Genomic DNA, 20,790 nt, shown 5'->3' on the forward strand with positions numbered 1-20,790 from the left:
CCCTGGAGACCCAGGACTTCCATCCTAAGCCTCCAGCCACCTCCTGCCTCCAGATAAATCAGCTTCAATCTTCTCATTAGCATCAAAGGAGATAAGAGCTTTTTTTGTCCTCGAAGTGTGCATAATCAGTCTCCTTTCCTTAGTGTTTGCTTCCTGTGGCTTCAGGGCAGCCCCAAGGGATGGTGCCAGACTGGCGGCACTCTCAGTGCTTGACAATGGTGGGGGTGATCATTTTTTGGAAGGAGTAATACCTGCATTCCTTGGGGGAGACCAGGTCCATCACCGTTGTGCTGATGTTCTCCTTCTTGAACCCAGCCTCCAACAGGTGCCCTACCTGGGTCTCCTGTGGGAGAGGAGGGTGGGAAGAAGCAGGCAATGGTTTGAGCTGCCCAGATGCAAGTGGAGATGCTACTGAGCCCCAGCCTGTGTGGATACAGGACAGTACAAGCAGCCGGTGCAGGGAGCCCCATCTTGGGCTGCTGTGGGCAAAACCCTGCTGACCTTCCCTCAATGTTCCCTGCTAACCCCCGGCTGGAGGAGCTAAGCAGCTGGAGGGCTCTTGTGCTGCTCCATGGCCACAGTGTCAGGCAAGTGCTCGGGGACGCAGGAGGTGCACAGCCTGATGGGGCAGCTTTGGGGACCCTGGGTTGGGATGGAGGTGCCAGGCCCTCCCCAGCCCAAGGAACAATGCTCACCTCAAACATCTTCTCGATGTCGGTGTACTTGGTCTTCAGGAGCTCCCCCCAGGAAGTCAGGTTGCAGTAGGTGAGGACCCCGCCGGGCTGCAGCAAGCGGAAGGCATGGTCCTGCAGCGGGGATGGAGGGAGCGCTGGCTCAGCACTCGGCCCTCTCCTCACACAGCACCCAGCTCCCACCTTACCCCCCTCCAAGCTCCCGCTTCTCCCTGCAGAGCCAGACACTGCCCCAGCCCTCTGCACCCTCCCCGCTGCTCCACCACAAAAGTGCTGCCAATGCCACCATCGTGCTGGGGACATTATGGGGATGTTGAGGTTTTCCCAGAGGGCAGGGAGGGGGCTGCAGACCAAAACCCAGCTCTGACTTTGACTCCTGAGCTCTCAAATCTCCCCTAAACCCCCCCCAAGCCGGGGACTCTGGCTCCTTGCACAGGGCAGCTGCACCCCACCACGTTACCTTGATGAACGTGAACTGATGCGTGTGCCAGGTCTCCTCCGACAGTGGGTAGGTGTCATACAGGATCCCTGCCCGGGAACACGGGACACCATCCATTAGCTGGGATAGGCCACCAAGGCGCCGGTGGGGCTCATGTGCCGGGGAAAAGATTCCCCCTTCCTGGCCTGTTATTACTTTTTCCCATTTAAATTTGCACTCCCTATCTCTGACCTCCCCGAGGCAGTGACGTGCTGCTCCCCAGGGACACCACCTGCAGCCCATGGTGGGAGCGCGCTGGGCCGGGTGTTCACCCTGCCTGCCCCTGCCCGCGGTGCAGTGACATTCCGGGATCCTTCTGCCTTGGGGCTCTGTCTCACTGCTCCCAGGCTCTGCTGTGGGGTCCAAGGAGGTGATCCTGCCCCTCTACTCCGCTCTCGTGAGACCCCACTTGCAGCACTGTGTGCAGTTCTGGTGTCCTCAACATAAGAAGGAGATGGAGCTGTTGGAGCAAGTCCAGAGGAGGCCACGAGGATGATGAGGGGCTGGAGCACCTCCTGTATGAAGACAGGCTGAGAACATTGGGGCTGTTCAGCCTGGAGAAGAGAAGCTGCGTGGAGACCTCAGAGCAGCTTCCAGTGTGTGAAGGGGGCTACAAGGATGCTGGAGAGGGGCTCTTCATCAGGGACTGTAGTGATAGGACAAGGGGTGATGGGTTCAAACTGAAACAGGGGAAGTTCAGGTTAGATATAAGGAAGAAGTTCTTTACTGTGAGGGTGCTGAGGAGCTGGCACAGGGTGCCCAGAGAAGTGGTGAATGCCCCATCCCTGGCAGTGTTCAAGGCTGGGCTGGACAGAGCTTTGAGCGACATGGTCTAGTGTGAGGCGTCCCTGCCTACGGCAGCGGGTTGGAACTGGATGAGCTTAAGGTCCTTTCCAACCCGAACTATTCTATGATTCTATGACACCCCCCCCCAGTCCCACAGGCTCAGCTGCGGGTGTCTCACCACTGAAGTGCCCATCCGGCAGCGTCGGTGCCACGTCCTCCCACAGCCCCTTCATGGGTACAACCTGCAGGTGGGAGGGCAGCGCAGTGAGCCCCGGTGGCTGGCACCCACCGGCACCGCGGGCTGGCACAGCCCCCCCAGACCTTGTGTGGCTGCATCCGGGCCCATTCCTCCAGCCGCCGGAAAACCCCCTTGTTGCACTCGATGATCCAGTGCTCCTCGATGTCAAACTCCTGCACCTTGGTGGCAGCGATGGCCATGCCGAAGCCCACTTCCAGCACACGGCCGCCTGGGGACAAGATGGTTGGACTTGGTGATCTTAAAGATCTTTTCCGACCTAGTTGGTTTTATGATTCTATGGTTCTAAGAGGCCAGCTTAGGGCGGATGTACCTCCACAGGGACACCGGGTGGCCAGCGCAGGCCCAGTGGACACAGTACTGCCCGCGCTGGGGTGAGAAGCCAGGAGCAGCCCCATGCCCACATCACCCACTGCCTCCCCAGCTACACCCTGCAGCAGCCCTTTGCCACCACTGAACCCCCTAAGCGGCTGCAGCAGGGACAAGCAACCCCTCGTCGAAGCCTTCCCTCTACCAGCAGAAGCACAGCCCGAAAAGCAGCAGGTCACAGCAGGGCTGTGCCGTGGCTGCACCCCCAGACCCATCCCCATTCGGGAATGTGTCACCCTGACATGAGAGTACAAGTGCCACCATGGCCCTGCTCCTGCTGTGACTGCATGGGGAGCACTGGTGGCAAGTGGGGTGCACGCAGTGGGGTCCCCTGGCAGCAACATCCCCCCCACATTGTTCACTCACAGGGAAGCTGCCCATGCCCGAGCTGCGCCCCATGGCATGGCCCCAAGCCCCCGGTTACCCCTCGACGTGGCCACGGCCGCCAGCGAGTGCATGTACGGGGTCTCCCAGCGCTCCATCACCGGCTTCCCCAGGATCTCCAGGTGGGCATCCGGCGCATCGTAGCCGGCCACCGCGTCCCGCCAGGCTGCCCGGCAGTCCTCGCCCTCTGTAAAGATCGGTCCCTCCACTGCCCGGGCGCTCATGGCCGTGCCGTTACCGCTGCGGGGACGTTACCGCTGCGGGGACGAAAGTCCACTGGCTGGACTCGGCGGTGCTGGGGGAGGGAAAGGGGCCGCTGGCTCCCGGCCGGCTTTAAATAGCCAGGGCTGGGAAAGTGCTGAGTGTGCACAGCGGGCTGGGGCCCTTCTGGGGGAAAAGGGATCCCTTATCGGGAGCTGGGGGCCAGGCGGCTGGTGGGGCGGGCAGGGGCAGGTGCCCCACGTCGGAGCGGGGCCGCAGTGGGATGGCAGAGGGGTGCAGGGGCCGGGCCCCGCTCCTGCTGGCGCTGGACTGTGCATGGCCGGAGCGGGAAGCACCAGCACCGCTGCGTGACGGGGCTGGGCTGGATCAGTGCAGCCGGCGGGACACACGGAGGAAGGGCTTTTCCCTGCGGGCTGCGCACGGGGCCCTGCCCCACGCTCCTCCGTGCACCGTGCGGGGTGACCCGGACCCCCACGGCGGCGCCGGCCTGCCCCGCGCGGGTCGGAAGGGCTGGTGCCGGGGGTGTGGTGCGGGCGGTGCGGGGCCGGGCAGTAGGACCCCGCGGGGCGCCGCGGCCGCACGTGCTGAGGGGCGGACTGCCCTTCCCGTCGGCCCCCGCGCGCCGCCCCGCCCCGCCCTTCCCTGGGCGCGGCCCCGGAGACCCCGTAGCGAGGGCAGGTGCGCGCGCAGCGGCGGTTGGCGGCGCTGAGGGAGCGCGAGCGCGCGGCGGGGGGGGGCCGGGCCGGGGGCGGCCGTTGCGCAGCTCGGGAGCGCGCGCGGGGGGGGGGGGGGAACGGGGGAAACGGCGAGGAGCGACCGCCCGCCCGCAGCCCGCGACCTGCCGCTGGTGCCGCCGCCGCTGCCGCCGGAGGGAAGAGCCGGGCGCGGCCCCGGATACCGCCGAGGAGCCGCCGCCATGAACAGCGTGGGAGGCGCCGACGAGATCGGGTGAGGGGGGGGCGGCCGCCGGAGGAGGCGGCGGGGCGGGCTGGGGGTCGAGGAGGCCCGTACCCCTTTCATTGCGCCCTGAGGCCGGGGCCGCGCCGGGACTTCCGCCGGCGGCGACAGGCGGCCGCCGCCACCGGGCCCGTCCGCCATGCTGGGCCCTGCGGGCGGGAGCGCGCCCCCCACGTGACCGGCCCGCGCCGGGCTGCGGCGGCAGGTGCGCGCGGCCCAAGGTCACCGCGGCGCTTCCCGCGCCCGGCGCCGCCGCCGGTACCGGGGGCAGCGCGTGCGGGACCCGCCGGTCGCGGCTCCGGTGGCTCGCCGGGGCTCCCCGCGTGCGCCCGCAGGGGCCAAGCGCCGGGCGGGCCGTAGGGCAGGGACCTGGGCTCTGCGCTGCGTGGGGGGGGGACACACGGCAGGACAAAGGCGGCCGCCGGCAGCCTCCCCTCGCTCCGTGCTGCAGGGGAGCCCCGGCGCTGCGCGTAGCTGCCCTTCCAAACTTCCCCTCCGCTGACAGAGTCTTCCCGCTGCCTGTCCTGTGCGAGCTGGTGCGGGCAGAAAACCGCCGGGTTTTCTTCAGAGGCTTCCCAGAGATTCTGTGGCTTCTGCAGACCGATAGCCTGACGTACCTAGTTCTTCTGCGATGTGTCTAGCGTTATTTTACTTCAATGCTGTATTCTAAAGCCTGGTGACCTTTAAGTTATGAGACTGTAGATTTGGCACGTTAGAACTAAAAATAGCAATAATAATAATAATAAAGATTGGCTGCTTAGCTTCCACAAGTTTTGGCTCAGAATATGCACGTCATAACTGGTCACCTTTGAAACTAGAGTGGACGCTTCCCATGCTGTCTCCAGTGCGTAGTAAGCTGCTTATTTACTTTGCATGTTCTTAATTGGTATAGTTTTAGGGATAAGAGTGGCAGGATAACTGTATTGAGTATAAGATGTTGCTATGAACCACACATACTGCACGAAGCATGTTTAGATATGTAGGGTTTGCTCTGACAGTATTTGGTCCAGGGCCTTCATCTGTGCCTGGTGCGTTATGAGAGACCTGATGAGCAAACTCCTATGTGCTGCTCTTCTGGACCTGTAGGTGAGCACTGGCTGCAAGTTCTCAGTGAAACACTGTCAGTTTTCATCCTGACCAGGCCCAGCTGTCACAGAGCTCATTCCCAGTTGCAGGCTACTTAGATTTTGATCCTTTTGAGTTGTAATCAGATTTGAAAGGATTGGATTTTAATCAGAAAGGATCATTTTCCTTTTTTTTGTTCCCGCCCCAAAAGTGCTCAAATACGAAGGTGAAAGCATAGAACAAACTGCAGTTGTAGTCAGCTGCCTGCAGTTGTGCAAAGGAAGTTGTATTTCGAAAAAGCTGTTGTGAGATGCAACTTTTATTAGGAAGTTATGAATTTAACTGCTTTTCTAGGTAGAGATTTTAAGAAAAAATTCTTAGCAAGGCTGTAGGCCTTGTGTGGATGTGAGTAGTTTTTTCTGTTTAGTATTTGGAGCTATTTCAGATGAAAGAAAGCACTGATCTTGAGATTCTTCTGCTCCAGGAGGTAGCTGTGATAGATGTTAACCAAACTGCAGGATTGTTTTACGTAGGCAAAGTTTGTGCTTTTGATGAGTTTCAGGCACTTTTTCAATGCATGCTTTGCATGCTTTCTTACTAGTTCTGGGATTATCTGCTTCAATGACAGAAAAGAATAAATTAGCAAGTAAAAATTAGTCAGGAAATAGTTGAAGCAGAACACGTGAAACTTGGTTAAAACTTCTTGTTTGTTCTATAACTTCTGAAGAGTTCCCAACCAGAGCCCTGTGCAGGATGCTGCTGCTTCAAGTGTGCCGAGTCCGTTGGTGTCTTCCACTTGATGGTGGACGGTGCACACTGTTGTACATTCACAATGGAGAGACAAACCTGCTCCGGGAAGCAGCGTATTGTTTTGTGTCCTCATCAGGCTGATGCTGCTTTCCATCCCATTGGGGGCGGGCTATAGCATCCTTCTGGTGCTACAGTCTGTATTTGAAGGTGATGTAAGTAGCTATGAGGACAGCGATGTCAGCAGCCTCAAACTGGTAGCATAATTCTAATAACTACTAGCCCAGAAACTGTTTGAAAAAGAAGTTTTGCAGGAGGCCCTGTATGTGAGACCTTAGGAGTGGGCTGAGCTTGGGGAACCTGATGTTACTTCACACAACTGTCCTGTATAATACTGGGTCTAGATTTTTGTGTTAGGCAGAGATTAGTTAACTCATGCATTTGCTCAGCATATTCAAAGCAATCCACTGAGGAGTTGAAGAATGGGTAGTCCTGCCTTTTGGCATTCTATGGGGTGCATATAAATAGAAGCCCTGTATTTACATACAGCTGCTGTATTTGACCTTAGGCAACCCAGCTTGTTTTGGTTGTTTAAATGTATGTAGGGTGACTACAAATAATTCATAATGGGGTTGGAAGGTTCCAGTGACCATTAACTGCAGGGAGTCCTCTGTCCCTGCAGACAGCTTGATGCTCTGTCAGAATGCACCTGGTATTTTTAGATTGATTTTGCATAGATTGATCTTATATACCAAACTATCAAATTTGGTTAAGGGGGAGTGGGGGTGCACAAAAAAACCTAAATAAACAAACCCAGAACCAACAACCAATCCCAAAATGTGGTTGGTTGAGAAAATATAGCTAACACACAGGCATGGGCTACATCAAAACTTTACTCTGAATATAGCATTAGATCAGTTATTCTTTTCTTTTGCTATTAGGAAGTAAAGTTATTTCCTTATAGAACTTACTTTCCCTAAAAATGACACAAAAGAGAGCCCAGAGATGTGTGTGTTTGTCTGGGACGTGGAGAGGAAATGCAGTCAAGGGGCAGTTGTGGAAGGTACTGGGAGGTCTGAGCATGGTGACGTCTGCTGGGTGAAGTTTGGCTGATGTGGAACAAGCTCTTTGAACCAGGAGGGAGCATGCTGCCGGTGGAGGGAGATGGGGGGAGCTTTCCGTCCTTGAGGAAAACTTCAGCATCCTGAAATGTGCAAGTAGGAACCAGGCAGCTTTCAGGGAGGGTAATGGGTGAAATGTCCTTCTTGTGCCGTTATTGGGTGCATTATGGTCTGTCTGTCTTTGGCAACACTGTGAAGACTCTGCTTTCCTTGCCTATTAGCAGTTCAGTTATTTTCTGGCCTGCTTAAGAAAATGCTTTGATCTGTGCCTAGCAGGCTTTTTTTGAAAGACAGGTCTTCTGCCACCTCTCATGACTTGTAGGTACTGTGTAACTCTGAATGTAGTCACCCCTTGTTTTCATGTGCGCTCTTGAGGCATTGGTTTAGTCACTGGTGGCTGTTGCGTAGGGGTCACAAAATGGTGCTGTATCACAGAGAAATGAATTAAAGCAAAAAGGGACTGCTGGTTTGGCCTGCAAGCCACCCTGCTACACAGGACCTTCTAGCTCTGACTGGGGGTGGATCTTTTCTTACTGCAGTTGGTTGCTCCTGAAGAAAGCAGATGAGGGGAAGTTTAACGTTTGTTAGAAGTTCGGCTTTCCCCGTGTAAGTGAAGGTGCTCTTGTTCCCAACCTCAGCTCAGACGCAGCTGTACTTGGATGTGTCTGAGGGTGGGTAGCAGACAAAGCAGAATATGGTTCCTCTTTTTGAGGACTCATAAGAGAAATAGAGGGCATCCTTTGAAAAAAACAACCCCCAAACCCAAACTATCCCAGCACTTGTCTGTGCAGACCTATAAAACTATTAACAGAAGAGCTTTTGAGTTGGTGCCTCTTACTGAAAAGGGCCTTCTTACTGAGTGGTGAGATGCCTTTGAACTAACCTTTAATTATGGAGTAAATTACTTTGCATGGAAGTTCTGTCACACCCTGCAGTTGATAAAGAGTTGCAAAGCAGGCAGTCTGGCTTCTTTCTGCTCTGCTTGTGCATTCACTCAAGTACTTTGGCGTGCTCTGACATGAAATGGTACAGATTTGGATGCTCTTTTCAGAAGATGAGTAGATTTGGATTGGTCTTAAGTTTTAAGCATGGAGTTTATTTTGTGTGTTGGTCATGACTTTCTCATCTATTTGGAGATATCTCCGAATTAGATTGCAAAATGGTTTCACAACTAATTGCTGAATTAGTGCTACTCAGTTTAGTACTTGCCTCACAAATTTGCCCTCTATTTTAGACTTGAACTTGGTAGTTCTGCTGTTGCTTTCATTTGACAAGAAGTAAATGGTAGACAAAAGTGATTTTGACTGGTCTTTCAGGGTGAGCGGGGAGTAGGACATAAAAGGGGTGGATGAAAGCCTTTTGTTTGTTTTAATCGGCAGTTTAAGGACTTTTCTCTACCAAGACAGTACTTGGAGGACACAGGGGCAGGAAGCCTGAGGGCTGACTTAAGGTTTTTCTGATCCAATGGTGGAAAACACTCACATGCTTTCTGGTTTACCCAGTTACACAGCCAGAGAACAAGTATAGGAGATGGTAACATTAAGTGTGTAAACTTCAGAGTCTGGTGTTATTTTTGCTACAATGCTTGTTACTAGTGAGCTTTTGTAGAATCTCCCCCCCCACCTTTGGTTGTCATTTATCTTTCTGGTAGCGTTCTGTGTTAGACAGGAAATGGTTGTGGAGAGCCCATTCTTCACACAGTTGGAGGCCTAATGTAAGACTGGGCACACCTCTTGATCCTCAACCTGGGATTAAAGCTGTTAATAGAATGGACTTGGGTATTTAAAGTAGGATGCCTGGTTTTTGGTCAGTTTGCTTTAGCTCGGAAGTGCTGGATTTTGTTTTCATCCTTAAATTTGAACTACATTTGAACTACACTGCAGCTGTGCTAAGAGAAGTTCTGTAAGTAACTCAGAGCCTGTCACCCAGGAATCCAAACATCCCATTTGAATTAGGGGGTGAGGGTTAACCAGGTTTAGAACAGTGTTCTTGGATCACTTTCCAAGTTTCAGTGATGCTTTATACATACATTTCTGGACTATGAAGTGTTCCATGCTGGAACTCCTTTCTGCCCCAGAAGAGCAGGTAAATTACTTTGTGTGATGTTCTATGTTTTTTTTCCTTCTGGGTGATGATTTCTCAGAGTACCACTGCCTTCTCCAGTACCTGCAAATAAGAAGTCTGGAGCAACTGGTATTTTTTGTATTCTCTTTGTGTAAAAGAATAAAACATATTCCTGTAATAAGCTTACAATTTCTGTTCATGTTTGTGGCACACAAACCAGATGCTTCAATTTTATGTGGGTCTTCATGAAACACAAGGTAGTTGTCCCAAAGAACGGTGAATTTTAGTGAGGAACAAGTTTTGTAGTGTGTTTTGGAGGCCTCGGTACCACCAGACCTCATCAGAATAGCTGACTTCTGCATTGAATAACGTGAAGCATTTGTTGTGTAGCACCCTAAAACTGCTCTGTGCTTCATTTGCAGAAAACTGTTCGTGGGTGGCTTGGACTGGAGTACAACACAAGGTAAGTGATGGATATTCTACACTGGTTGAGTCAGCAAAATAACGTGTAGAGATGTAGCTTTTTAAAGACAAGACTGTGGTAAGATTTCGATGAGATTCTCCCGCTCTCTTCTGTTAATACAATTTTCTGCAGAGAGTTCAGATGGATGTTAATCACTTTGGGGTTTATATTTTCTGTCAGTGTTTGGATCTGAAGTTTTGTTAGCTCAGAAAACGACAATTTTTTATCATTGCTTTGCTACGACACTACTTTCCTTTTGCATGAGTGGAAATCGTTAGATACCATTTGTTTAGAGGAAGTAAAATCTAAACCTTTTCAGAAGATGAGTTTGAATTTGTTTAGCCATTTGCTTATCTCTTGTCTCATAACTGCAAACACAGCCTGCTTAAAGTTAATATCTGGTTCTGTTTAATATATGCTTTTGTTTTAACAGAAACTCTTCGTAGCTACTTCTCCCAGTATGGAGAAGTTGTAGACTGTGTCATAATGAAAGACAAAACAACAAACCAGTCTAGAGGATTTGGATTTGTCAAATTCAAAGATCCCAACTGTGTGGGAACAGTACTGGCCAGTAGACCTCACACGTTAGATGGCCGAAACGTAAGTTGCTTTTGTGTTCTGGGTTTGTTTCTGCTCCACACTGCTTCAAAGATCTGGTTTAAGTTCTGGTGGCTTGGTTGCAGATAGTGTACAAGTTACCTGGTTGTTGGGTTTGTTTATTGTAAGATAGCTTTAACTCAATGATTTGTGTCACATTGTAGAAGCAATGTATTGAGAGCTTTGATCTGAGGAGCTGGATTTCAGCAGTGCTGTGTTCAGCTGCCCTGAATGTAACTTTTAGAACAGTACTCTGCACGCTGAGATCTGACCAAACTGGAACTTCTTCCAGATTGATCCAAAGCCATGTACACCTAGGGGGATGCAACCAGAAAGGACACGGCCGAAGGAAGGATGGGTAAGGAAAGATACTTGGTGTATCCTGCCTCTTTTCCAAGCTTTGGCTTACCTTCTAGCAGTTAAATTGAGTTCACTTGGATTATATCCATGTTTTAAAATCAGGAGTCAGTATGCAGACCTCGAGTATAAATTTGATTTCTGAAAAATGTCTTTTACTTAGACTTCCTTGGTAGGACTCCAAGAACAGCAAAGTGTTAATGAACATCGTGTGTTTGCGTCAGACTTGGTCTGGGTGTGGTATTTTCTTAAGCTCTTAGCAGTGCTTTTAGATGAGTTCTTCAAATCTTGAAACAAGTGTCTGGAAGTGCACTCGCAGGACTGATGCTCTTTTTCCAGCCTACTTCACACCCTACAGGTTTATATGATTCATTAGAAAATGAGTAGATGGCCTCAGAACACAGTCCCTGGTTTTCTGATCTTCTGAAGAACAGAGACTGGGTTATAGCTGCAAACATTAAACATCTGAGCGCTGAACATGCAGTTGCTTCACTTTAATGACTAAGAGACTTCAAGCCTGGAGATGGCTTCCCCTCAACCTGCAAGTTCATGTTTAACTATAAAATGCTAGAAGTAGCCAACTTTATTGTCCTGACTGATTTTTTTTTTTTCCTCCTTGATTTAGCAGAAAGGATCCAGGAGCGATAACAATAAATCAAATAAAATTTTTGTTGGTGGGATTCCTCATAACTGTGGCGAGACAGAGCTCAGGGAATACTTCAAGAAATTCGGAGTGGTGAGTCATTCAGCATGATGGTGCTTCTCAATCGGTTGCAAGATCCTTTCCCTCCCCACTGCTTTTTCTCAGTTTTCATCAAGTTGTTGAATTTTGGGTTAATTTATACAAACTGCTGTAGGGCCATACTGAAGCATTTGTAAATGTTCATCATCTGGAAATGTAACTTGCCGTTTGCCAAAATCTATTACGCTGACATGTACTTCCTCTGCTGCTTCTGTCTCTTATTTAAGCCTACCTGATGCTTTATTTCATTCCCTTGCAAAAACTGAGTTAAGTTGGCTTAAGATTTTTATCTCTTTTCAATTGATAACTTGAGGCCTAATGATTAAATTGGGGGGAGGGAGGAGGCACAGCAAGTACTTCATTGAGTTTGTCTAAGATCCTTCTCTGATTACATGTACGGGTAGGTTAAATTTTGCAGTCTCCTGCGAGTGTTTTGGTAACAGCAGTTGCTTTTAAATCATCACCTGAAAACAGCTGAGTTCTGTTGTCCAGAACCTCCATTCTAGAGACAAGACAAACTACCACTCATGTTATGCACTTGGTTTTAATTCAGTTGCTAACCTCAGATTGGAATGACTATTATATTCTGATTTTTTTTTTTTTTTTTTTCCTATTTAATTCCTATGTATCCCAACTCTCACTGCCCCTTAAGATGGTAAACTATTGAACTAAATTACTAAGTTCTGTTGTGAGTAAGTTTTAGAAACTTAAAGATTGCCTGAGTTAAATTCAAGACTCTGCCAGTGAACGTGAACTTGCCATCTTCGAGTGGCGTTTAATGTATTCTCTTGATACTTCTTTTTAATCGCCTTTCTCCAAGATCTCTTCTTAGTGGCAGCAAAGGATTTATTGGTTCTTTCTCAAGTGGCTCAGTTTATCAACAGTATTGTATTGAAAATTTGATTTAAGATCATTTAAAAAAGAAAAATCCAGGGCAATGGCTAACAACTGTTTCTTTAGTTTGAAAGGCTGCAGTAAACTCATAATTCAAAATGGGGGAGCATGTTCCACAGCTGTGGAGCATAATTTCTAAAGGCTCTTCCTCACAGACTTTTGGCTTTCCAATTCTGACCTCTGGATGGCTTGGGAGATACAGGGTTATGTTCCACCAAATGTAGAAGGCAACAGCCATTAAGTGTAAGTGCCTTTGAAAGTAAGTAGTAGAACTTTTAACAGTAGTGTAGAAACTGGAGACTCTGTGTAGTGTTCTTAAGAGTTATCTTTGCAGAATTAGAGGCTCTTACATGTTTGGTGGCCACAGAGTTGTTTGGGTTTTTTTCCTAAGTTAAAATCACACTGATACTGATCATCCATAATTTTTTTTGGGGGGGGGTTGTAATGCTATTTAAAGCATCAGTTTATACTGTTACTCTGTGCCACATTGATATTCAAGTAACTAAATCAGAGAAGCTGTGCAGATTCTTAAATGTGTCTGGAGTTAAAGCTGCTTTTCATGGTGAGAGTGAAAATGTTAAACAATGGACAAAGTAATCTTTTAAGGCGCTACACTGATGAATAAAACCAGAAACCTGTGGGGGGGTTTTATAGGCCGTAGTGTGGGTATAAACAGTGTGGAGACCTTAATGGCAGATTAAAGTCTTAAGTGTGATGAGACCTTAAAAAGCCACAGTGTATCAGCAGCTTTCTGGAACAGATGAACTCAGGCTTTTCTTAAAATCACATCAAGAGCAGCATTCCCCATTTGTCTGCACTGTGCTGGGACAGCCTGGTATGGATGGCTACATCGAGCATTTAATTGTGCTTTGTGCATAGAGGGCGGGAAAGCAGCCTGTGGTAACTGTTTATAACACTCCCCTGGTAGCACAGTTAGTAGAATTTCCCTTCTCTCTTCCAGGTCACTGAAGTTGTAATGATCTATGACGCAGAGAAACAGAGGCCCCGAGGTAAAGGCTGATCTAGTTTGTCCTTGAAATTTCTTCATACTCTCCTATAGTCAGATGGCAAACTATTTCACACCATCAGAAAAGGTAGCATTTTTTTTTTTCCTACGTTGCCTCAGGAAAAAGAATACTTCACTGGGCAAATATCACTTCAAGTCTAAACTCTTCATCTACAGCTTAGTTGGTATCTGTGCATTTAAAGTCAGATGTTTCATGTTCATTTCTGAGTTTTTGGGTAGTTTTTTAGTTGAATGAAATTTGGTTCTTGAGCTGCTCCTGTGGCTTAAGGTACTATTGGGGGGTGGGATGAGGGGAAGTGCAGGTATTCCTCCTTTTCCACATGAAAGGTATGTTGATGTCTTTAATTGCATGGGGGGGGATACTCCAGTTCAGAGTATTTCTGAACACCAGATTAGAACAGAATGCATCCATTATATGCTTTTTGTTTTGGTTAAATGGCTTCACTTCAAACTAAAGAAAACCACTTCCTAAGCTACACAAAATAATTCTGAAATCTATGTCTATATTTGCATTGGGGTGTGTAACCCCTTTATTCTAGACTGCTTTTTTTAAGGGGGGGGGGGGGAGAGACAAAACCAACACCACAACCAAAAAACCCCCAACAAAACCAACCAACCAAAAAAAAAAAAAACCCAACAAAACCTGAGAGTTTAATCAACTTGGTAACCTTTGGTCAAAATATGAAGCAGGATTCATGCCATCCACCTTCCATTGCATCCGTCATCGGTTGGACAATGAAGAGGCAATATTTTAAATCTGTGAAGCTTAGTTGCACTGACCACCTTGTAGCATGTTCTACATGCTAGAGAATAGTTTGCCATCTGAACTTGCATTTCTCTTCTGACTCATTATTAAGAAATATATTCTTCACTTCATATTTATTAAGCTGTTAAGTCTTAGTTTTATTTTTAATTTAGACATCCTTAGTGACATATTTAAGTGTTTCATAGTAAAGTATGGTAATGTTAAGTAAGTTATTTTGTTTTCTTTTCTCTCTGTGAATTGTTTGACTGTGATTAACGATATCTCTTTAGATTTCCTCTCTCTAGGTGATAATTTATCACAGAGGTACAGGCCAGTTCCACAGTCAGAGGAGGGACGGGCTTTGTCTTTTATTGGAGTGTAAACGAAGTTTCAATATATTTGTTTTTTTGTTTTCTTGCTTTAGCTATCTTAATCTTCTTTGAACAGATACCTTTTATTTACACGGAACATACATTCATCTATTCAAGTGCTCTAGAACATCTGGTTTTAGAGGAGGCAGTGGAGACAAAGATGCAGGCATCTGAATATAAGTTGTGGCTGAAGTTCTGCAATATTTAAGTAACTATTGTATCATCTCTATCTTTGTAATATTTAATCCCAGCCTTGTAGCCTCTGAGCAAAAGGTACTAAAACATCACACCTCATCTGGCTTAATCCTCGTCTCAATGGCTTTTCTGCTTAAAGCTATACTAAACCAACCAAACCAAAAGAAGGTTTTGGGTCCAGTTACTAGGTGGTAACTTAAAGCAGAAGTGACAGATGAGTGCAGGTTTGGAAGCCTGTCTGTCTCCATGCCGGGTGCAGCCGTACTGCTGGGTACATTCTTCCTTAATTCAGCTGACTTCTGAAACACTGTTCTTGAATCTTGTTGCTCTGGCTTTCATTTTTATGCTTTTTTACATTCTTTTATGTAGTGTGGCAACTAACTGTCATCTCCAAAAATGGCCTCGTTAGTCCCTGGGGGTGTGCTGGGAGCAACTCATTGTTTGTATTCGGTACTCCTGGTCGTGCATCCCAGAGCACGTTTTCTCTTGCCTCCTCTTTCTGATCTGTGTTCTGTTGCATAAAGTGCTCAGTCTATACACTTTTCCCATTAACATGATATCTGAGTAAGTATATATTTATAAAATTTAAAAGGCCGATTCACTGCCATCGTCTCCTTGTACCACTCTGCACTTTGCCTTCTACCATTAACTACTATCCTTGCACTTTGAACTGTGTTTGCTGGTAGGAAGAGGGGAAAATCATCCCTGTTACTAATCCTTGTAGCATTCATCTGCCTTCAGCTTCTCACAAGAGCACTGGGAGCCAGATTCTTGATTAGTGTCAGAGCTGTAGCGTTGCCCTTTAGGAGCCAGGTGTGTCTCAAGTCTTTGCTTACTCACTACTTCCATTAGCTCTCCTGCGAGCAGTGCTGTCATGAGAACTCAGTCACAAGTATAAGCACAGCAGCCTCATTACATCTTAAAAGAAATAGTGGCTTTGTTGCAGTCTCTACTCTTCATGCTTTCTATTCTTGGCTAAACCAACAGCTGTGAAGCAAGTTACAGGTTCTTGCTGTGTTTGTTCTCTTTGTCCCCTTGGCTGCAAACCAGTGGCATTGCTCTGGTCTATAGTCCACTCAGATTCCTGCTAAATGCAATTAGTTTCTCTAGTCTTCAATCAAGCCTTGTCCTGCCAAAAATAAAGCTACTGGATGTTAGACTTCCTCACTTTGATAGTATTTAAAATTGCATTGTTGAAATTTTGCTGTGTATTGTACTGATTTCTTTACTGTTCCTTATCTTGTGGGGTTTGACCCTTTTCAATCTTTTGTTTTTCTTTACTGACTTCCTCAATGACCCCTTATTCTCTTTTATTCTTTCTACCTTTCTTCTCCCCCTTTATGCCCTGTCCCCGTCCCACAATCTATTCACCTCCTTCAGTCTTATTGGAATCAAGTTAAATGAACAACCTTCCTATGTAGATGCTATCCATCATTTTCCTTTCCATGTCTTTTTAGATAAAGGCTGTAATATTAAACATGTGATTTAAATACAAATACTTTTCTTTTGGCTCCAATACTTTAGATTTCTAGTTAACCTCAGACAAATATATTGTGATGAAATGCTGCTCTCAATTTTGAGGCTCCTTTCATCACAGGTCAACAAAACTTCGTTTATACTGCCAGTCTCTTGTGTGTGGGAAATGCTAAGTTTTTTCCTTTTTATTTTAAGTTTATTTTAGTGATGTCTTTTGCTCTTGTTGCTGACAGCAGAATTTGACCTGCTGGAATCTATTTTGGCCTGTATCTTTGTGTATTTTTTTATATATATATAAACTTTCTCTACAATAGGCCTCTTTGGGCTTACCCAACCCAGTTGGATAAGCTCAGAGAGACACTAACTGTTATAGATACTGTATTTCTGTTTAACGCTTTAGAGCAATATATGGCTGCTGTCAGCACTAGCTGCAAAGCAAAATGCAAACCAAGGGGGAAATCTTGGGTTTCAGAAAAGCAGAAATGCATCCATGTTCCATATGCTTTTGATGCTGCACCTCGTTTTTCTTTCTAATTTTTATTGCTCTACCCTTAGCTAATCTAAAGACTGGCACAATTTATGTACTGCATGTTTCTTCCCTTTCCTGGGATTGGTCGTTACACCAGCAGCGAGTGGTTGATGGCATGAACCAGCCTATTGTGTTCTGTGAAATTAACCACTATTTTGCCACTCTCTCGGCAGTATCAGCAGCTACAACCTAAGTGCAGTGGTTCTCAAAGTGTGACCTCAAAAAGAGCTTTAGTCCTGGGGCTTTGCTTCTTTTCCAGCATCTTCTGCAGGCATCAGACATCCCCCTGGGACCTTTTAGAAAGCTGCTGGATTTGGCTGAGCTGCCACCATCGGGGGCTCTGGTCAGATGAAAGGGTGTGAGCCCCCCTTGGGGATCTGGAGCAGTTGGTAGCAATGCTTTGGGCAAAAAGAGGGACTGAAAAGGGTTGGGGTTTTTTTTTGTTTTTTGTTTGTTTGTTTTTTTTTTTTTGTATTTTTCCAAGAGAAAAGCAGCAGGAAATAGAAGAAATAAAATAGATTAAAGGATGTGATGGCAAGTACGACGTTCCTTATAAGCAACACTTCTTCAGTTGGCAGGGGGGTGTGTTTGGAAGGTGTGATGTCTATTACGTGCTTTTTCTAAGGTGCAGAAAACTTGAGAACCGTCTGCTCTAGGTTGTTAGTTTCTGAAGCTTCTCATTCATCCATGGAGTGGTAAAATTTTTCATGCTTTAACAGCTACATTTCAACGACAACTTTATTATTTTCAACAGAAAATATTCCCTAACTGGAAAATGGGATAAGGGATGGGTGGAAGTTGCTTTGCAGCTTTGGGGAATAGGGACAGAATAGGTTTTCCTTGGGAACCTAGTCTGAATCAAAGATAGGAGCAGCGAAGTTGCTTGACTTTAATCTGCTGTCACACAAGTTTGCTTTTAATCATGTGGCACAGTTATATTTATGACTATATTCACACTTTTTTTCCCTCCTGGTAGGCGGGCTTAGAAGTAAAATCAAATTCAAAGATGGTGACCAAGCTTAGTTTAAGTTGCATGTGTGAAACCAGGCTGAGGCATTAAAAATTGCCTGATTACAGGAAGTATCCATTGCAATTTTCTCAGATTGACTTTTTTTGACAATTTAACACAAGTCTGTTATCTGAAACCCCTGCTTGAACCCTTGGTCCGCCCCTAATACTGTTCATCATCCTGTTTTGTGTCACAACACCCTGCTACCTTGATTCACTCTTCGTCGTTGGCTAGGTTTTGGATTTATTACTTTCGAGGACGAACAATCAGTGGACCAGGCTGTCAACATGCATTTTCACGACATCATGGGCAAAAAAGTGTGTAGTTGTAGTTTTATTTTACCTTAAGAAAGAACCAAGTCTTGGGCAACTAGCAATTTCACTGGTGAATAAAACTTAGTCATGGATTCAGTTAGGCGGGAGAGCACATAAATCCAAATTCAAGGCTTTATCCACGAAGGTGGGGAAAGATTATCCCCTAGAAGAGACAGATCTGGAGAGCTAAAGAACTTAGGCTGTGGGCTGTTGTGGTTGGGGTAAGGCCTTGTGCTTACAGACCTAGAGGGTTGCTCTGGCTGAGCATAGCTCACATTGGAATGACTTGATAGTGACTGCCTCTGGTTTGAGCACTGCTGAGGTGCAAGGAGAGAAGATAGTTGTTTCCAGCTGTTTGAAAATCAGAATCCCAATGAAATCTGAGTTGTTCAAGGCTTGGTTTAAGATACCACTCCTTCAGATGTGTATTTGATACTCAAATTTTGAGGTGGTGTGAGACAATGTACTTTATACAATCTTAAATGAGGAAAAGAAACATCATGAAGGATTGGTTTTTTACAAAAAATTGGGTCACTTACTGTGAAACTTTGATACAAACCCACGTACTCTATGTAGTATTTAACCACAATGCAGTTAAGTGACCTCTGGTTGTTTCATCTTCATACTGTGTTGTCAGGATGTTGGCTAGAGAGGAATTTTTCAGGCTTGCTTTGATGTTACTCAACAAGGAACATGCTTGGACCTGTGGAAAAAAAAGCAAAGTAAATTGCTGCAGGACACCCAAGTTTTCTAGAAAAAAAAAAAAAACAACTTCTTAAACTAAAAGTAACCACAGGAAATTCTGGTAAACTTAAAAGTCCTTTACAGTATATCCACAGTTTTTAAAGCCAGTGTTAAAACTGCTGGCTGCAGAGTGAATAGATTTCAAGGAGACACACGAATACTGTTGCTTTCCTTAAATTATTGCATTGTGTAATTTTGCATTGTCTTTTAAAGTCTTTCTGTGCGCTGATAGTCCATAAGTATGTATGTAGCCAGCGGGGGATATATTCTTGCCTATCAGTGAAATTATGGTTCATCAGTGGTTAATTATGCAGTATATAATGCTTTTTATTCCTATGAACTTGTTTTGGGGTTAAGGGGTGGGCTGATTTCCTAGTAATGGAAATGAAAAAATATGCTTGTGTAATTACTGGTGTTTTCCTCTTGTGAGCAGTTGAGCACTCCTATTTGTGAGCAGATGCACTGACAGCACTAGAGTTACATTGGTTTGTGTAAAAATTACCTATATAATTACCTGCACCCTCAGATCTTTCCTTGGAATTGCCTTAAACTTATACAAACCACTTAAAAGAGAGGTCCTATCACAAAGCTGCATGATGTAGAGAGGAATAAAGGAGAGTACATCTGCTGGAATGGTTCTGGGAATGTATGGAGAACCCTGTGTGAGCCTTCAGAGTGTCAGCCCTTACGCTGTGGCTTTCAGCATCTGTCAATGCTAATTCAGAATTCCCCATTGTTTCCCAAACAATCTCAGAACCAAAATGAAAGAATCTCTTTCCTGCCCCCTTTTTTTTCCTTTCAATGACATAAAGAACAGAAACCTGCAGTGTTACACAGTGGTTTTTCAGCCAGGAGCAACGGAAATGCCTCATTTCTTGGTGCAAACTGGACATTAGGTAGAATTTTAACCTCTGTTCGAAGAATATTGCACAGGGATTTTTTCAGTCCTCGGTTTGGCAGTTCAGCGCTTCCAAATGTGCACTGAAAAATGAATGGACTACTTCTACATAGATTAATGAACTCCAGATATTCTGCTCTCCTTCGTTGACTAATAATGTGTGCTTTAAAAATGGTATCTTTTTGGTAATTATAAAGGTATTGCTGAAATGAATCCATATGTTGTTGAAAGGAAAAAAAAAGAAATTAAAATTGCAAGAAGGACTTGCTTTTGTAAGCAATAACTGAATTCCCTCGAGGCAAATGTGTTAAGACTCATTAATTTGAGTCCTTTGAAAAATTCCCTTGGATCCTCTCTGGAAGGGCCTTCAGCTGACTGAGATTTGGTTAATGTCATGTCTAATGTCCTTGGGGCATCTGCAGTGGGGTGGGGGTGGGGGGCTTTGTCCTTGCCTTGTGCCTGTTTCCTGTTTGTTCTCTGACATGAATGGGTTTTAAGACATGGCAGGAAGAATTCTGAATACTTTCTTTTCCATACGACTCAGGCCCATTGATGATTGAGATTTATTTTCTTTGTACTCTGGCACCCATTAAAATTAATCATAAAATAAAAAAGCCTTGAATTCAGCATGCAGGAGTGCTGAGAGTGTTTCATGAAATCAGAAACTGGGATTTTTTTTTGAAAGAGAGGTTTATATTGAGTATGCAGCTTATTTTAAGTAGGTCAAATGCACTTATTCCATGGCTTGGAACACTAGGACATTTTATCTTTGACTAAAATAAGTTAAGCATTGTGGCTTACTCATTTGAAAAACAGGAGGGCTTTTGTCACTGACTTAACACAGTATGAAGATTTGCTTCTTATTGACTCAACTGTCCATTTTTATTACTTGCATGTTTGTTTACTTTTTTGTTAGATGTAATGTAAGATTCTCTTATCACATCCATTCCCTCTGACATTGTTTGAGTTAATTGAGATTCTTTAAGCGTTAGCCTGGGGAAGGTAAGTCTTTATCTTCCATTAGACATTTAAATAAAATCTTAAGTTTTTAAAACAAAACAAACCAAAACCACAACAACAACAACAAAAAAAAAAAAAAAAAAAAAAAAAAAAAAACAAAAAAAACACCAAAACCAAACAAACAAAAATGAAAAAAACAACAAAACCAAACAAAAATGAACCCAAACCAACCAACCAAATGTGTGTTTCTCAGGTATGAGCAGAGCTGAAATTGTAGTTAGATGGGGTGGGTTTAAACTGTAACTTCCAAATGAACCCCAAACATGTT

General features: G+C 45.9%; 2 protein-coding genes across 2 annotated transcripts in view; one reads left to right on the forward strand and one right to left on the reverse strand.

The window, feature by feature from the left end:
• Positions 1–107: 107 nt before the first annotated feature.
• On the reverse strand, positions 108–4,324 carry GAMT (guanidinoacetate N-methyltransferase). The gene is made up of 7 exons (XM_030509148.1): positions 4,199–4,324; positions 3,006–3,260; positions 2,278–2,423; positions 2,135–2,198; positions 1,153–1,220; positions 696–806; positions 108–343 (listed from the first exon to the last, which is right to left on the reverse strand). Exons 2-7 carry the CDS (start codon positions 3,187–3,189, stop codon positions 203–205), a joined length of 714 nt encoding a protein of 237 aa, XP_030365008.1. The 5' UTR covers positions 3,190–3,260; positions 4,199–4,324; the 3' UTR covers positions 108–202.
• The window catches only part of DAZAP1 (DAZ associated protein 1), a 25,840-nt gene continuing 9,031 nt past the window's right edge, over positions 3,982–20,790 (forward strand). The window contains 7 exon segments of the mRNA XM_030509147.1: positions 3,982–4,135; positions 9,564–9,604; positions 10,038–10,204; positions 10,494–10,559; positions 11,184–11,294; positions 13,156–13,204; positions 17,781–17,863. Coding sequence (XP_030365007.1) covers positions 4,104–4,135; positions 9,564–9,604; positions 10,038–10,204; positions 10,494–10,559; positions 11,184–11,294; positions 13,156–13,204; positions 17,781–17,863 — 549 coding nt within the window. The 5' untranslated portion in view covers positions 3,982–4,103.

This window comes from Strigops habroptila, chromosome 20, assembly GCF_004027225.2.
Source record: "Strigops habroptila isolate Jane chromosome 20, bStrHab1.2.pri, whole genome shotgun sequence".
NCBI lineage: Eukaryota > Metazoa > Chordata > Aves > Psittaciformes > Psittacidae > Strigops > Strigops habroptila.

Coding starts and splice junctions, on each gene's coding strand:
- GAMT (XM_030509148.1), bottom strand. CDS start 3,189: ATGAGCGCCCGGGCAGTGGAGGGACCGATCTTTACAGAGGGCGAGGAC. Junction 2,199..2,277: donor CCCGGATGCAGCCACACAAG/GTCTGGGGGGGC, acceptor TCCCACCTGCAG/GTTGTACCCATGAAGGGGCT. Junction 344..695: donor ACATCGAGAAGATGTTTGAG/GTGAGCATTGTT, acceptor CCTCTCCCACAG/GAGACCCAGGTAGGGCACCT.